This window comes from Serinus canaria, chromosome 3, assembly GCF_022539315.1.
Source record: "Serinus canaria isolate serCan28SL12 chromosome 3, serCan2020, whole genome shotgun sequence".
NCBI classification, from domain to species: Eukaryota; Metazoa; Chordata; class Aves; order Passeriformes; family Fringillidae; genus Serinus; species Serinus canaria.
Window position 1 is genome coordinate 40,032,957 of NC_066316.1, and position 15,835 is coordinate 40,048,791.

General features: G+C 37.1%; 2 protein-coding genes across 20 annotated transcripts in view; one reads left to right on the forward strand and one right to left on the reverse strand.

Annotated features, from left to right (window-relative positions):
• Positions 1 to 15,835, reverse strand: part of DACT2 (dishevelled binding antagonist of beta catenin 2) — a 420,082-nt gene that overhangs the window by 128,576 nt on the left and 275,671 nt on the right. The gene's annotated exons all lie outside the window — the stretch shown is intronic.
• AFDN (afadin, adherens junction formation factor) overlaps positions 1 to 15,835 on the forward strand; it is a 115,844-nt gene that overhangs the window by 88,010 nt on the left and 11,999 nt on the right. For 18 of the 19 annotated variants that reach the window (XR_007777170.1, XM_030236322.2, XM_030236329.2 and 15 more), the window contains 7 exons: positions 4,984 to 5,049; positions 5,209 to 5,282; positions 5,788 to 5,906; positions 6,933 to 7,127; positions 7,374 to 7,465; positions 7,902 to 8,090; positions 10,743 to 11,765. Coding sequence is in view for 18 of the 19 variants with exons in the window: in XM_030236322.2 (XP_030092182.2) it covers positions 4,984 to 5,049; positions 5,209 to 5,282; positions 5,788 to 5,906; positions 6,933 to 7,127; positions 7,374 to 7,465; positions 7,902 to 8,090; positions 10,743 to 11,765 (1,758 nt within the window). In the remaining variant the exon portion in view is untranslated. The remainder of the gene's footprint in view (positions 1 to 4,983; positions 5,050 to 5,208; positions 5,283 to 5,787; positions 5,907 to 6,932; positions 7,128 to 7,373; positions 7,466 to 7,901; positions 8,091 to 10,742; positions 11,766 to 15,835) is intronic. The other variant, XM_050972639.1, reaches the window with a different exon arrangement.

Sequence of the window (15,835 nt, forward strand, 5' to 3'; positions counted from 1 at the left end):
CTTATAGAACTTTTTTTCCTGTTTTGGCTATGCATTGTAAAAGTAGTTATCCTTTAGAAGTCTTCAGAGTCGTATTATACTCAGTTCAGTTCGAGAATATTGTCACCCAGGTGAACTGAAGCAGCAGTAGCAGTTTAGTGGGTTTTTTCCTTAAATTATTACTTAAAGAGGAGGATTTCCTTCAAGGGGTAACTTTTACTTTCTGCAAGGATTGTGGGAAAAAGTTGCATCAAGTGTGAAAGAAAATGGGTAGATTGGTAGCACTAGAAAGAGTGGTACAGCGGTTAAGGCTTTTTAAAATATAGAATATCTTATATTATTTTTTGAAAAATCCTTAAAAAGGTTTTTGTGATTTTCTATTTGGTTATGCATATTTGGGAAAATATGCTGTAGGTTTCAGTATGTTAATCTTGGGGCTAAGCCATCTCTTTATGCTTACTGCATTCTTGCTTTCCACAGTCAACTGACTCCTTTACAGTTGTGTTCTTCTGTTTGGATTAAAAGCCATATGGATACACATGCTTCTGGTATTAAGGATTGGAGAAAATAAAATGAAGTGAAAAGAAGGTTCATCATTATTTTTGTTACTGATACACACATGTTATTGCTCTGTTTGTGGGGGAATAGTTTTAATTATGTTGACTTTCACATTCCTTTGAAAGAAAAGCAGTTTAATAAGTAGTTCACAAAGAAATCTGTTTAATTGTAAAGCCGTTAAATGAATACAGGGAAACCCATGTGGAGTGTATGAAAATTTTATTCACTTTGCAGTTTAGTATGGCTGACTGCATATTAAGAACATTTTTGTGTTTCTAAAAATTGTATATTTCCTTCTAATGCCGCCTTCTGGAAGGTAAAAACAAAGCAAAATCAAGTCTATTTCAATAGAATTTAGGAATTTGGATTCAAGTTACAATAAAGCTTAGGGTAAAAGTTGAAGGGAATGTGATGAGTTGATTTTAAGGTATTTAGTGAGAAGTCTTCCCAAGCTTGTACATGCATATCATTAGAAACATGTTAAATGACATGTGAATTAGAGAGAAGCTCTCTGGTCCTAATAAGACATGAGTAGATGTGGTAACTGATAAGGATTTTCTTGTAATGTAATCTGAACAGAGATTTACTTTAAAATAATTTTTATGCTTTCAAAATGCATTCTTTTTGTATCTAAGGGAGATGACTTGGAGCTAATACATCTGCTCATAACTTCCTTTAAAAGAACAGGAAAGAGATTGAGAAACTGTATAGATATCATAAAAACATTGGAAAAGAAGCAATGAGGAGTAAAATGCCAGCTCCTTTGAATCATAATGAAGAATTACTGCCAGGGTTAGAGTATAGGCAGAGTTAGAGAAAAAATCTGACTGATATGGTATCTTCCAGCTGTGGTGCCTTTAGCCAAAGAACATAACTAAAGTGTAAGATCTTTCTCTCATGTGAGGAAAGGCTGGGAGAATTGGGATTGTTCAGCCAGCAGTAAAAACCCCAGAGTAGCCTAATTGTGGCCTTCCAATACCTAAAGGGTGCCAGCCAGCCAGCTGCAGAGGGACTTGTTAGAAGGGCAAGACAAGGGGAAATGGCTTTAAACTGAATAAGAGTAAGTTTAGATTAGATGGTGAAAAGAAATTCTTTACTGTGAGGGAGGTGACAGATTAGAACTGGTTACTCAGCTAAGTGGTGGATGCCCTATCCCTGGAAGTGTTCAAGGCTACGCTGAATGGGGCTTGGAGCAACCCAGTCTAGTGGAAGGTGTCCCTCTCTGTGTAAAGGGGGTTGGAGCTAGATGGTCTTTAAGGTTCTTTTCAACCCAGACTATTCTATGGTTCATCCTGGTTTCTAGCTTGGTGGGGGGGTGTATTTTATTTGTTTGGTTGGTTTTTTTCTCTAAAGCCTCAAAGAGCCCTACAGGAATCTTGGCTTCTGTTTATACTTTGGCATCTTTCAGCAGTCTTGTTCCTGGCTGTTTCCCAATTTAATTATGAAATCTTATGGAAAATGTTTTGCAAGGTGGAGTTTGGTTGCATTTTGTTTGTGTTTTACTATTTAAATCATGCTAGATGTGATAGGAGAAGTAAAAAAGTGTTTTCTACTGGCTGATCAGAGAAATGATAAATAATTCTATCAGTACAACTCATAATCCCATTGGCCTTCAGTTTCTTAATTGTTGCTGAGCTGAGGAGCCAATGTGTCTTAGTTGGTTCTCTCAAGAAAGGTATTCCATGTTTCTGATGATTACATTAGTGTCATTTTGTAAGGGAGTAATCAGAATCCTAAGCAGTTTTCTAAATGTGACCCTTGTAGATTTTGAGTGACCGTGGTGGTTTTTGCTTTGTTCTTTTCTGTTCTGCTGGCTTCCAGATTTCTGAGCTGATATAAGATGGCTCTGAAAACAATTAAAATCAGTTTAGAAACCATTATGGGTATTTGTGCAATTGAAAATGTTTATTTCATCATTACCTGCAAACCAATATAAGCCACATATCATGGGCTTATACAGAAGGTTTCAACGTTGTTTAATGTGCCTAAGAGTTATAAGCAAGCATGAGAAAGGTGATGTATATGGATGAATATAGTGTCTGATGCAATAAATGAGTACCGAAGTTGCGTGATTAATGTGTGCACTGTTTTAAGTGGCAGTGCTCTTCCGAAGGTTTGCTTGTTTTTACCTAATCATTGTATGAGACAAATCTTTGTCTGAATTTCTGGACCTAAGGGGAAGAGATTCCTGCTAGCAACCTTTGAAGTTAGGACTGAATAAAAATGCTATCAGTTCCAGGGGGCTTCAGAGGAATCTGGTTATCCTTGGTCAAGGTGGCCACTAAGAAGAGCTGGTGTTTGGTTCCTGCAATGACAGATGTGATGCATGAGGTTATAACTGCAAGGGTGGGTGGGTGAGTTGCTGTTGATTATTTTGCCCTTTGGAATTCAAGGCACTTGCCTTCAGGTATGCTTAGTGGCTGAAGGCAGAAGAAGGGACATATAAATGCTGTCATTTAATTTTCAGTTCCCAGCTAGGAAAGTAACTGGTAACTAGTTTTGCCAACAGTGCCCTGGCAGGAACCTTAGAAGGTTGAAACATTACTTCGCATTTGAACCAGTGAAGTACATCTTCATCCCATTACTGCTCCAGTATTCAGCATCAGATGATCCATCTGCAACTTTTGGTTTTGACTTATTTGAAGAATCTTCTATTTGGTACATTTAGTTACATTATTATTATTTGCCCTTTTTTTGGAACACATAGGAGCATGGTAAACAGCACATATATGTAGGGCTCCTCTGCCAACATCTGGTCCTTGTGAAAACTAACAACTTTTGATCCATTATTGAACCTGTTATTAATACACAAGGACAAGTTCTTTCTTACTGCCTATCACCTTGAAGTCTTGAAGAACTCCTGCTAAAAGATCTTATGATGTCCATCTTGGAAGTCTAGGTGTTCAGCTAGATCATCCTTCCTCATATACATCTTGGTTGCTTGGGGGAAAAACAAAGAGATTTGTGAAGCATGATTTCATTTTCCATTACATTTATCTAGTTGTCTTCTGACTTGTGTTTCTCATAACTTTGGCCAATTTTTCTGGTATAAAGTTAAAATTATTCTGCAGTTACAGCAATGTTTCTTTAGAGCTTAAATAAAATAAAACAAAACAAAAAGGAACTGAACTCTCCTAATTTCTTTGTATTCTTTCTAGATAGAGAAAGTATCCGTATTTCAGTTTTTTTGCATGTTTCCTTTTTATCCATAAGTGCAACTTCAGCAATTATTATGAAAAATTTGGACATGTAGAATGTTAATCTGGAATTTTAAGACTTGAAGGAATTATTTTTCTGCATCTTTTGTTTAAACATTTGGGATTAACCTAAGACTTAATGAAAATAAGTCTTGTTTAGAAAGCCATGTCTGTGTAACACTAGCTTTGGAATAATCTTCACCTTGGTTCTTATTTTACTGTATTATAACAATGGGAGCAATGCATGCTTTTGCTGCCAAAACAAAAGAGTTGAAAAGGAAGAGGGGGGAAAAAAGGAGGAAGCTGTATGTTCAATACCAAAGCAACTTGGGGGGTTAAGTTAGCAAAATGATCTTAAAATTAAGTCTGTGCTCTGTTGAAAACCTACTTAGCACTCTACTAAGTGCAGAGTAAAATGGCACCGTTTGCTGTAGTAGATAAATGACAAGTAATAGTCTTACATTATAGGAGACAATTTAAAGGTTTGTGATACTAACATTTGGACTGATTTGTGTGGTGTCTTATACATTGGAGCATGTGGATGACACAGCAGCATGGCTTGAATAGATGCTTCCATTCTTGTATCTTGGTATCTGTTGTTATCTGTCCTGCAATAAGTTCACTGTTAACAGTCCTTTCAAGATGTAGCAGAACACTTTTGAGAAAGATGTTTTATGAACAAAATTGCATGGTTTTGCAATAGACTTAAATATTGGCTCTGTCAATTCTAAAATACTTATGTCTGCTTTACTTGTTTATGTAAAGCTAAAGAGACTCTCCATTCCTTTACACTGGCTGCTTTACAGTCCTAATGAATGTAAAAAAACATTTCTATTCCTTTTTCTTGTAATCTGCAATTTACCTTGTTTCACTGGGGTACAGTGTTCTCTTTAAAAGCATAATACAAAGAGGTACAAGTAACAACGTGTGTAAAAGTGAGAATAAGTATTTCTTATTAGAAGGGGACTAGAGCAAACTTCTAAAGTATGAGTTTTAGTTGATGTATTTTTTTGTTCAAACTTGCTTCTAACAAAGCTTGCAGTTCTAAGAGGCCTACTATTAAATTTTTCATATGACTTCAATTGAATGGAGCTCTTCTCTTCATAATTGGTTTATCTCCAGTTTGAAAATATGTAAAAGTAATGAGAAAGTAGAGGTTTACTTATTCATATAAAGTTTTGATTAAAGTTTGTGGAGTCCTTAAGAGATCAAATATAAATTAACTAAATTAATGCCTTTTTCTCTGTAGGGTGCTGGTCAAGACAAACTTGGAATATATGTCAAGTCTGTTGTGAAAGGAGGTGCTGCAGATGTGGTTAGTAATATTCTTAATTCATCAATTTCAAAAGTAGTAAGCGCCTTTGGAAATGCTTGAAAATCCTTTGTTTATTAGTTTGTGTGAATGATTGATTGTTTTAATGGAGATCATGCTAGCATTGGTACATGAATTTTCTTCTCTTGAACACGTATTTAGGATGGTCGTCTGGCTGCAGGGGATCAGTTGCTTAGTGTGGATGGTCGAAGTTTGGTGGGCCTGTCCCAGGAGAGGTACAGAATGCTTTCCTTGGTTTTTTTTTTACAAAGAAAATGTTAGCTTAACAATGTACCAAAATGGGCAGAAGCTCATAATTTTTGCACTTTGGGCTTTGTCTTGGCGTTTGATAACTGCCTATGGATAACCATCGCAACAAGCTCAACTGTTTGTGTACTATTTTTCTCTTCTTTTCATACAGTATGGGTTATCTATGTAGAAGAAATTGTATTACACATTTGGATTTTGGTTTTGGGCAATCTTTATTTTGGTCTAATTTTAAATACTTTGGCTTCCGACCTTTGAAGCAGAAACTGGAACTAAATAGGACTTGTCAGTAGGTATAGTCTGTGTGCATAAACCTATCTTCTTGTCATTATCTTGAAATTTTTTTCAAAGGGATTTTAAGTATTAATCTGAAAAAGAGTACTTTGTCAAGCAACAGATTACTGAGAGTAAGGGGAACTAAGTAGTACAGTGCCTAATTTAATTTTGTTTTATTTGCTCTGCCTTTTTTTACAGGGCAGCAGAACTTATGACTAGGACAGGTTCTGTAGTAACACTAGAAGTAGCAAAACAAGGAGCAATTTACCATGGCCTGGCAACCCTGCTTAATCAGCCATCCCCAATGATGCAAAGAGGTAAAGATACTAATATTGATGTTAATGAAAGCTTTGTAAGTCTGCCTTCTGCGTTCATAAGAACGCAGAAAATGGTATGATACTGTAAATTATTCTAAGTTTTACTCTAATATTAAATCAGAAAAGAAATTAATTGCACACAAAAAAAGAAATTTCCTTTCTTATCAGAAATTCATCTGGTTTTAAATAGTGCTTGAAATTTTCCTAGTCTAGTAATGAATAAATCCTTTGCACATGTACCTTTCAAAAGTTAGTTATGCATTTAAACACAATTCTGATTTGAATTAATTTCTGTTTTAACAAACGGAATATAATTAATATAAAGGGCATTAAACTTAATGGCATTTTTTGTCCTTTTTATAAGAGCTTCTCTCCTCTCAGAATATGTCTTCTATGTAACCACAGAGTGTAGTGTAATTAATAGGAGTTAAATAATTGTAAACAGAAGCCCTGGAATGTATTTTGCCATTGAATTTTAATTTTTTTTTTAAACTAGAAATGTTGAAATGTATCTTCTTAAGTTTCAGTGTCTTATCATAAGAAGTTCTTGCAGGCTTTCCTGTGTTTTATTTTATTATCCTACTTCAGGGTACAAACAAAAGACTTATTGAAGTCCAATATAAAATACTGTTGTAAAGGAAATAATTTTGTTAATGAAGACATTTTCTACATACAGGGTAGTACCAGTATAGGAAAGAATGGGTTAAAAGAACAAATCCTTATTATCACAGTTGACAACACCATCCCAGATGCCATATGTCTCAGTCATCCAGAGACCTTTCAGAGTAACATATTTAGTTTTTCCAATTGTTGTGGTACCTTTTGAAGGACACAGATAGAGGGAATTCTGTAGATTTGATAGAAGATTGGGATTGCATATGTGAAAAAATAAAGATTTTTAAATCTAGCATTTGCTTTACTGGGAACTTAATTTTTAATTATAAGCTCAAGATAGCTCTGGTTTAAAAAAAATACGCTAGGCAGTAGTTAAGTGAGAAGGAGAAACTACATATCCAACTGTTACAGTTTCTGACCACCGTGGCTCAGGTAAACCCCGACCAAAGAGTGAAGGTTTCGAGCTGTATAACAATTCCACGCAAAATGGATCACCTGAGAGTCCTCAGCTGCCGTGGACAGAGTACAGTGAACCAAAGAAGCTGCCAGGGGATGACAGATTGATGAAGAACAGAGCCGATCATCGTTCCAGTCCCAATGTAGCAAGTAAGAAAAGTTAACCTTCTATTGGGGATAGATTCCTCCTCCAGTAGTTTTAGAGGCTGTTGTATTCAAAAGGGGGTGACTATTTTTAAAAATGGATTAAGTTTAAAATACCAGTGTAGTGGTAACATTTGGAGCAAGCTTCTTGCTAGAACTACTTAAAGACAAAATAGTAGTTATTTTGTGAATACTGTTACTTTATTAAGTCTTTATTAAGGTCTGTAAATGCTTCCTTTAACTTTCCAACAGATCAGCCTCCAAGCCCTGGGGGAAAGAATGCTTATGCATCTGGAGCTACCACCAAAATAACCTCAGTCTCTACTGGAAATCTTTGTACAGAGGTTAGAAATGGCAAGCAAAATGCTGGCTATTAAACTTTCTTTATCTGTTAGTAGTGTCAGTGGGCTTGAGTCAAAGCAGTGTCTTACTGAACTATTTGACCACAGTGTTGGAGCTTGTGACTGGGTGGGGTTTTGCTTATTACAGCTAATGAAAGGTTTGGAAAGTTTTCAATTATTTAATTTAATTTTGTTCATGAAGTTGTCCTTGTGATTTCTTAGGTTTGTACAATGTTGCATACTCACTTTGAGGCCATAAAAACATGAGTCATAGCCACAGTTATATTTGATACTAGGCAACCTCTTCATCTCCTGTCCCAGATGAGTAATGCTCTTAGGAGCCAAAAGAAAATATTTGGAAAAAGTATGTTTAGAACAATTTTCCATACAGATCTATGTGATTAGAGAATCCTACCTTATTTTTTTCTCCCTTTTCCAGGAACAGGTTCTGCCACCACGACCTGAAGCTTATCCCATCCCAACACAGACCTATACTAGAGAATATTTCACATTCCCAGCTTCGAAGTCGCAGGATCGAATGGGTCCAGCTCAGAGTCAGTGGCCAAGTTATGAAGAAAAACCACAGCTTCAGGCAGAAAGTAATCATTCTATCAATACTACCATGCAGGTGAGTAGTAATTTTTTTCAGTATGAGGAAACAAATCAGAAAGAAACTGCTTGCTTTCCGTTCCTGGACTGCTAGAGACTTTTTTCAGAATAGTCAATTCTCTACAACTGTACCATGAGATGGGAACAATACTTTTGGCAAGGTGGCCTTGGGTTCAGGAAACATATGGTTTGGTTTTTTTCAGTTTGCATTTTTCCCCCCTTCTTTTTACCAGAATTTGTGGCCATGTTCTGCAGACCTGTTATCTGCGATATTTTAATCCGCCTGGTAGAGATAATGGGGTGTAGGTGGTAGTAGGGTTCATCTTGTAAAATGTTTTGTGCCTTTCTGAAAAGCAAACTAAATCTCCATTCTTCCAAGAAGGTTTACGTGGAAAAATGTTTGCCTGAAGAATGTGTAATTTAAGTGATAAAATATTAAAATTGAAATAAAACAGTTCTTTGACACCTTACCAGGGTGTTCCCTGAAACACATTCCCTGCTCCTAGTTAAAAAAAGAAATATATAACTTAATCATATCTATTATCAAAGTGTAGATGAACCTTGACATGGAATGACCATTGTACTTTCAGAAATTCAAACGCAGTGTTGTTCGGCTCCTGTTAGTGAGAACTTCACTCAAATCCATACAAGAATTTAAACCTAGATCTACTAAATCTAGTTACTGGATGATCTTCTTTCTCTAATCCACCAGACTTAAAAATATAGAGGTTTGGGGTTTTTTTGTTGTTTTGTTTTGTTCTGTTTTTTTTTTTGGTTGGTTGGTTGGTGGGTTTTTTTTTTCTTTTTTTTTTTTCCCTTTTCCTGCTGTTTCTTAATTAGTGATAAGAGCAGAGCCTTACAACAGGCTTATTTTTTACTTTTGGAAAAGTGTTGTGTAAATTATCATGAGATTCTGTCTAAGTAAGCAAAGAAATAATTGTTTATAGGTTGCTCACACATGCATGGGCAAATGAATTCAGTAAAAAGTCACTTTTATTTTGGTGGTTTTTTAGTATTATAGAGATTAAATTCTTGTTATTTGGGCTGTTAAAAAAATAGATGCTTTGCTCCAAGTAGGATGGTAATTTTGATAGGGAATGCTGCAAGTTGAACTTTAGCAAATAGATTTAGAAGTATTTTACTGAATTTCCATGCTTAACTCTTCCACATTTCATGATTTCATCTCACTTAACCTTTGCTGCATAGTTAACATCTACATGCTTTCTGTCAGGGATGGGAGAAGGGGAGGTGGGTGTCTCCAGAGAATGGTTCCTACCCATTTGTCTTAACTGAATTCTGTGATAATTGTTGCCTGGACATGCATCTCTCCCCTGCTTAAAACAAGCTTAAGTGAGTAGCTTAGATGAGGTGGTTAAAACTGGTAAAGATGAAGCCCATCTATTAAAGTTGTTGACAGTCACTGAATTTGAGCTATAGCCTTAAGGCTGAAGGCAGGGCAGAAAAGGATTTTGCAAAATAGAAGGTTTAATTTCTTATGAGCACTGAAAGTGTTAATAGTTTTTCCCTGCCAGACTGTAGTTCTTTTAAGTTGAAAATTAGAAGAAAACAGAAGAAAAACTTTTACAAAAATAAAAAAATACTTTTTAATCTTTGCAGAGAGAACTGGGCTTATAAAAAAAGCTGCTAAATGCCTGTTTTCTATTCTGAAGGCATTAGCAAACTTTGACTAGGTGCATCTTTACAGCAAATCTACCACAAATAACTGTGTGTTCAGCTCTGTTGGACTAATAGAGCATAAAAAATACACTTGTTCCTCTCAAAGAAGGCATTCTTTAGAGGTCGTGGTTAAGGTCATTGATGGAGGAAAATAAAAGGAGTTTGCTTTGTTAGTCTTCTGTCAATTGTTGATAATTGGTGCATTATGTGTTCAGTGCTTAGCAGTTCCTAACATTCAAAGCATGAATATTTCCTTCAAGAAAATCATTGACAGATTTAATAATCCTGGTTTATGGTCCAGTGTTCCTTTTCAGGTGGTTGTTCAGTGCAATGGGACCCAGAGATTCTATAGAAAAAGACTTGGTGTTGCACTAAAGTGAAAAAATCTCAGCCCATTATGCTCACCTTCCAGGAGCAGGTAGAATTAGATTGCCTGCCTGGATTCTGTACCCTGAATTGTGTTAGTAACGGGAGCTTCCTGCAGGACATCTCTCCTGTTAATGGAGGAGGGTAGGCAGAGGCGCTCTTCTCTCTCTCTCTGTCTGTAGCCTTTGTGTTTGCTTTCCCAACAGGAAAGATGTTCAGTGAAGCCAGTTGAAGTCTGAATGGCAGAGCTGGTATGACTGAGCCGCTGCTCAGAGCTACCAGGACTCTCGTACTCACATGTGGGGGAGGGGGTGTCAGGGATAGTCCTGAGAAACTGTGCGAGCTGGGGAGGTTTTCAGCTTAAACTCCATTTTGCATTCATAATTCCTCCCAGTCCAGTTACCAGGCAGTTCCCAGGAGCTTGCTAAGTCTTCCATCGCTTGAGTGAGTTAAGAAGACTGAGAAAAATATTTTATTGTTGGTTTTGGGAAACCTCCTGGGTATGGAATTGCTGAAATTCGTTAAAAGTAATTACCTTCAGTAATAAGAACATGTTTTGTAAGCCGTTTTCAAATATGTTTTAATGTGGATGGACTGTGATACACATGCCTTGTTTATTATTTTTCAGCGTGTAGCTCGTTCCCAGGAAGAGCTCAGAGACAAAGCTTTCCAGCCAGAGAGGAATCGTTTGGAAGTTGTTATACGGAAGGATGTGGAGTACATTGATCGGAAGTCAGACAGCGATCAGTGGATGAATTCATCTGTGGATTCTAGCACATCTAGCCAAGAGCACCTGAATCATTCCTCCAAACCAGTGTCACCTGGTTCTTGTTTAACTAAAAGTGGACCTGGCCGTTGGAAAACTCCAGCCACTAGCCAGCCAACTCCAGTGGCCATTTCCCAGCCCATCAGAACAGATCTTCCCCCTCCGCCACCACCTCCTCCAGTGCATTATGCTGCTGAATTTGATGAACTACAAATGGATTTGCCTCTGCCTCCACCTCCTCCTCCAAATCAGATAGGAGCACAAGCATCCTCCCAGGTAGCTGCTGCTGAGCGTAAAAAAAGAGAAGAGCATCAGAGGTGGTATGAAAAGGAAAAGGCACGTTTGGAAGAAGAACGAGAAAGGAAACGTCGTGAGCAGGAGAGAAAACTGGGCCAAATGCGTTCTCAGCCACTAATTCCTGCTCAGCCTGTGGTTCCTCCCGTCTCCCTTCAACAAGTGAAATCAGAAAAGCCCTCAACTTTGCAAAGGTCTCAAGAAACAGTTATTCGAGAGCTGCAGCCCCAACAGCAGCCACGGACTATTGAGCGGAGAGATCTGCAGTACATTACTATCAGCAAGGAAGAACTGTCCTCTGGTGATAGCCTCTCTCCAGATCCGTGGAAACGGGATGCAAAGGAGAAGCTGGAGAAGCAGCAACAGATGCACATTGTGGACATGCTGAGTAAAGAGATTCAGGAACTCCAGAACAAACCTGATCGTACAGCGGAAGAAAATGACCGCCTCCGCAAACTCATGCTTGAGTGGCAGTTCCAAAAGCGACTGCAGGAATCAAAGCAAAAGGATGAAGATGATGATGAAGAGGAGGATGATGAGGTGGATACTATGCTCATCATGCAGCGACTGGAGGCAGAAAGAAGAGCAAGGGTAAAATCCTTTCTAGAAAAAAATACTGTAAATTTCTAGCTTGGTGGGTTTTCATGCTTTGAGTATTTTGATGTTCTTAGAGAGTAAAGGAGGATGACACTTTCTTAAATGGCTTGAATGTTAAAATTAATAACTTAGAGTGGTTTCATTAGTTAAGTAATGTATTGTGAAAGTATCAAAGCTACCTTTTGTAGAATTCATTTTAGCAATTGAATTTACTTCTGGTTTTGGGGTGAGAAAAGTTTCCTTTGGATAAAGGTTTTTTGCCATGTGCCTAGAGTATGGTTAGAAGGTAAAATATGGCAGAAATTTGCTTGCAGAAAGGTAAGCAAAAACATTTGAAATTATGGAAGCTTGTAGGAGAATCAGGAATAAAAATAGTGTGATTTCTCCCTCCTCTCCCCAGTGTATTTACCTCTAAAAGTTTTTATTTATAGTCTTGGGTCATGAACACAGACACTGAATGCATACTGTTTCCAGGGAGTAGTGAGCTGAACAGACATTCCAACTTGCTGGTCTGATACAGCTGCTACCTCTACCTTTACCACCCCTCAGTGCTGACCTCAGCAGTGGAGGGAGCATTGCTTGAGCTGTGTGGTTTTGGGTGGTATAATAGCTAATACACCCTGTCTAGAGCTCCAACTCCTACAGGCCTGGATTTTTCATGGTGTCCAGTTTAATCAACATCTGAGGTTTGCTTCAGTTCTGTGAAAGCTCGTAATATATGTAATAAGATAATACAACTGAATAGTATGGTGAAATTTTTAACCACTTGCTGGTGGCTGTTGTCTCCCAAGACTCTGATAAATCTACTGTTACTGAGAAGTAGTGTCTATATGAAAATCTGTTCTTTCCTGAATAACAGCATGGATTCCAAAATTACATACCAATAGCTATGCTTTTCCAGGCTTAAAAGCTAGCTCTGTAATATGTTCAGTGTCTTCTCTGTGTTTGTCTTGAAAAGTTGATTTAATTCTGTGATAAGCAGTGTTTAATTCCTGAGAAATGTTTGGACATGCTTGTTTTGACATTCAGAAATAGCTGGTGGCTTGAGTAGGATTTGAGTTCACGATTGTTTTGGCAGCTTCATTTCCTAAACTTACTCCTCTCATATTCGCTGCAGTCTGCATTGCTTTCCTTTTTTTTCCTTTATGCCTAACTTTATTACTTTGTAAAACAATAGATACCTCAAACTTGGAAACTGAAGAAAGAAAAAGCTAAATATGTATTTGGCAAACAGGTTTCCCTAAAGTCCAGCATTGCTAACAGGCAATTTGTGGCACATTGACAGTTACCTATGGGCACAAAAAATTCACGTGTAACTGCCATTATAACAAACAGTGTCTTAAAAATTCTACTGTGGCAAGTCTAAGAAAGCCACATGTTAATAAAAAAAAAAAAAGCCAGTTGTATTGCATAACAATATTAGTCTTCTCTACAAGTGCTGGCTTTATAACACTATTTGTGCATGAAATTCTTCCAGCTTTTTGGAACATTTTGAAACTAAAAAATAACAGTTGTCCTTGAACTGAATTCGTGTTTTTATTTTGATTACATTTTGCTTTTAGAGATGCAGTTAAGTAGCATCTTTGTGGAACTACTGAGGTGGATTATTTGGATATTTTGGTTTATTTGTTTTAATTTCTGTATTTCACGTTTATGTCCATTCAGTTCCTCATTCTAAAGCAGCCAACTAAACAAATAAAAGAAAATGCTTTTGAAATAGCATATATCTAACCTATCTTTATTTACGCTGTGCATCTTTCTTTTTTTTCCCCTTTCTTACTACCTGCAGCAGACTGCTGTGCCAGCAATCTCTGTTCTAGATTTGGTATGTTTGTTTCTTTCTCTTCAATATCTCTTTCCCATTTCAGTTCCTTATTATTAATAATAACAGCCCTATGTGCTTTGGATGATGATTTGGCATCTTTGGGTGTTCAGAGATCATTATGATACTGTAAGCAGTAAGTTAACTGCAAGCATGCATTTGAATGTTTTCAGATATGGTGATTCCTTTCCCTGTGTTTCCTTCCTCTTAGATGTTTTGTTCTGCTTGCAGACTTGATTTGTTTGTTGCAGCAGTGATGTAACATAAAACTGTATCTGCTGATTTGTGCAATTTTGTTTACAAAATCTTACTAATAACTTTGAATGAACAGGCTGTGAGGTAAGATTGTTTCCTTTCCCTTGCTCACCCATGCAGGTTTTAGAAGAGCTCTAAGAATACTTCCTTTACAGTTTGAAGGGAAATTGTACTGAGAGCCTAATAGTACAGCATACTTATTCAGCACATGCTGGCACCCTCTTGTTTGCAGGTGTTTGGTTTTGGCACATTAACATAAAAATCGATTGTAAACTCAGAAATCACTTCCAAACTGACATTTCCAAGTCGGTTGCATAAGCATGCAATCGTTAAGTTACAATATCATTTTAGTTTCTATTGGTTAATACCTTTCTCTTGCATCTAAAACATGACATGCTTTCAAACTGGAGCAGTAATTTCTATGACTCCAGCTAATTTTGTATCTTATTGCACTCATTGGGCATGGAAAAGGAATTTTGTAGTCTTCCAAAGTAGAAACACATCTCCTTCAAATCAATTTGTAATCAATCAATGTGTAATTAGTGTACTAGTTCTAAAAGAAAGGGGATGTTAGTAAATTTTAATTTGTGCTGTTTGGAAAAATTGTCAATGTGTTGGTTCAAAATATGGATTTCAATATTCAGCACTGCCTTATGAAAAGGAAAAACACCTTTTAACATACATACTTCTGGTAACTTATAAAATCTAAGGTGCTCGGTTTTGTATCTGTGTGTTATGTGAGTGTTAAACAGTTTACAGCAGTGAAACAGGTGAAGCATTTCACCTTCTTGAATTTAAGGACAAGCCAGGAGTCATGGATTTTTCAGACATAGTATCTTATCAGTATTTTCTAATTACTACCTTTATTTTTTTGCTCAAACCTTGATTCCTGGAGCTGCAGCTAGATAGATAGAAGGCTTTTCCAAGCAGACTGCAAACATCTGGATCTTTCAGCAACAGGAGGTTGTAAAGGCAGACAGTATCACCAGCTTGAAAAATGGATTAGACAAATGCATAGACATCACGCCTGCAAACAGCTGCTCAGAGGATTAGACAAGGCTGTACCAGCTGACATCTCTAGTAGTGTGCTGAATGCTGGGGGAATGGTAGAAGAAAAGGCCAGGCTCATGTACAGCTCTTTTTGCTATGGTCAGAGACAGCAGAATACTGGGCTAGATGGAGGCATGGCCTGATTTAGTTGATGATTTATGATGTTCATAGATTTAGCTTTAAAAAAAGACACCAAGCTAATTCTAAAATAGTTGAACACTACACCAGCAAATACCACTTTTTCATAATTTCATTATTTTTATCCCATTCACATGACTTTCAAGACATAAATGCATCTAAACAATGCCACTTCATATACCCAAGTAATTGCTACTTTGTTTCTAAAAAAAAAAAACAAAACCAACAAAACTTTGTTATGTTTTATGCTTTCTTTGTATATCTAGGGTGAGCATTGTTGATAGCTGTTCTGCTAATTCCAAAGCTGAAAGAAGGTGATGAACAGTTAATACAAGAATTGTAAGCTTAGATAATGTTTGTTTTTTAAATTCCCCAAGCCCTGTGAGATCTAACACAGCTTTTAAGCTGTCATTAAATAAATAGGTATAAATTTAAAGTTCTCCTGGAGCATCTTTTAGAGTGTTATAAGCAGTGCTTGGAGAAATTAAGTTTTTCTGAAATTTGAGACTTCCTGGATTTGAGAATGGCCTGCCAGTCCTGTGAGTATCTTAACTTTCCTGATATAGGATCAGCCCACTGACCCGTTTACCAGGAGCAGTAGCTCGGAAGAAACGTGGACTTCTCTGCCCTCCTAGGTGTAGGAGTAGTGCTGTGAGTGTATGTTGACAACAGGGAGACAAAGTTGTGTGGCTGAGCAAATGGTTGGCACTTTGCAGTAGAGCTCTGGGTCAAAGCAGGGGAAAAGAATTGGTGCTTTGTGCTCAGCTGCTTTGCTCAGTTACAGCTGGGAGAATGCTCT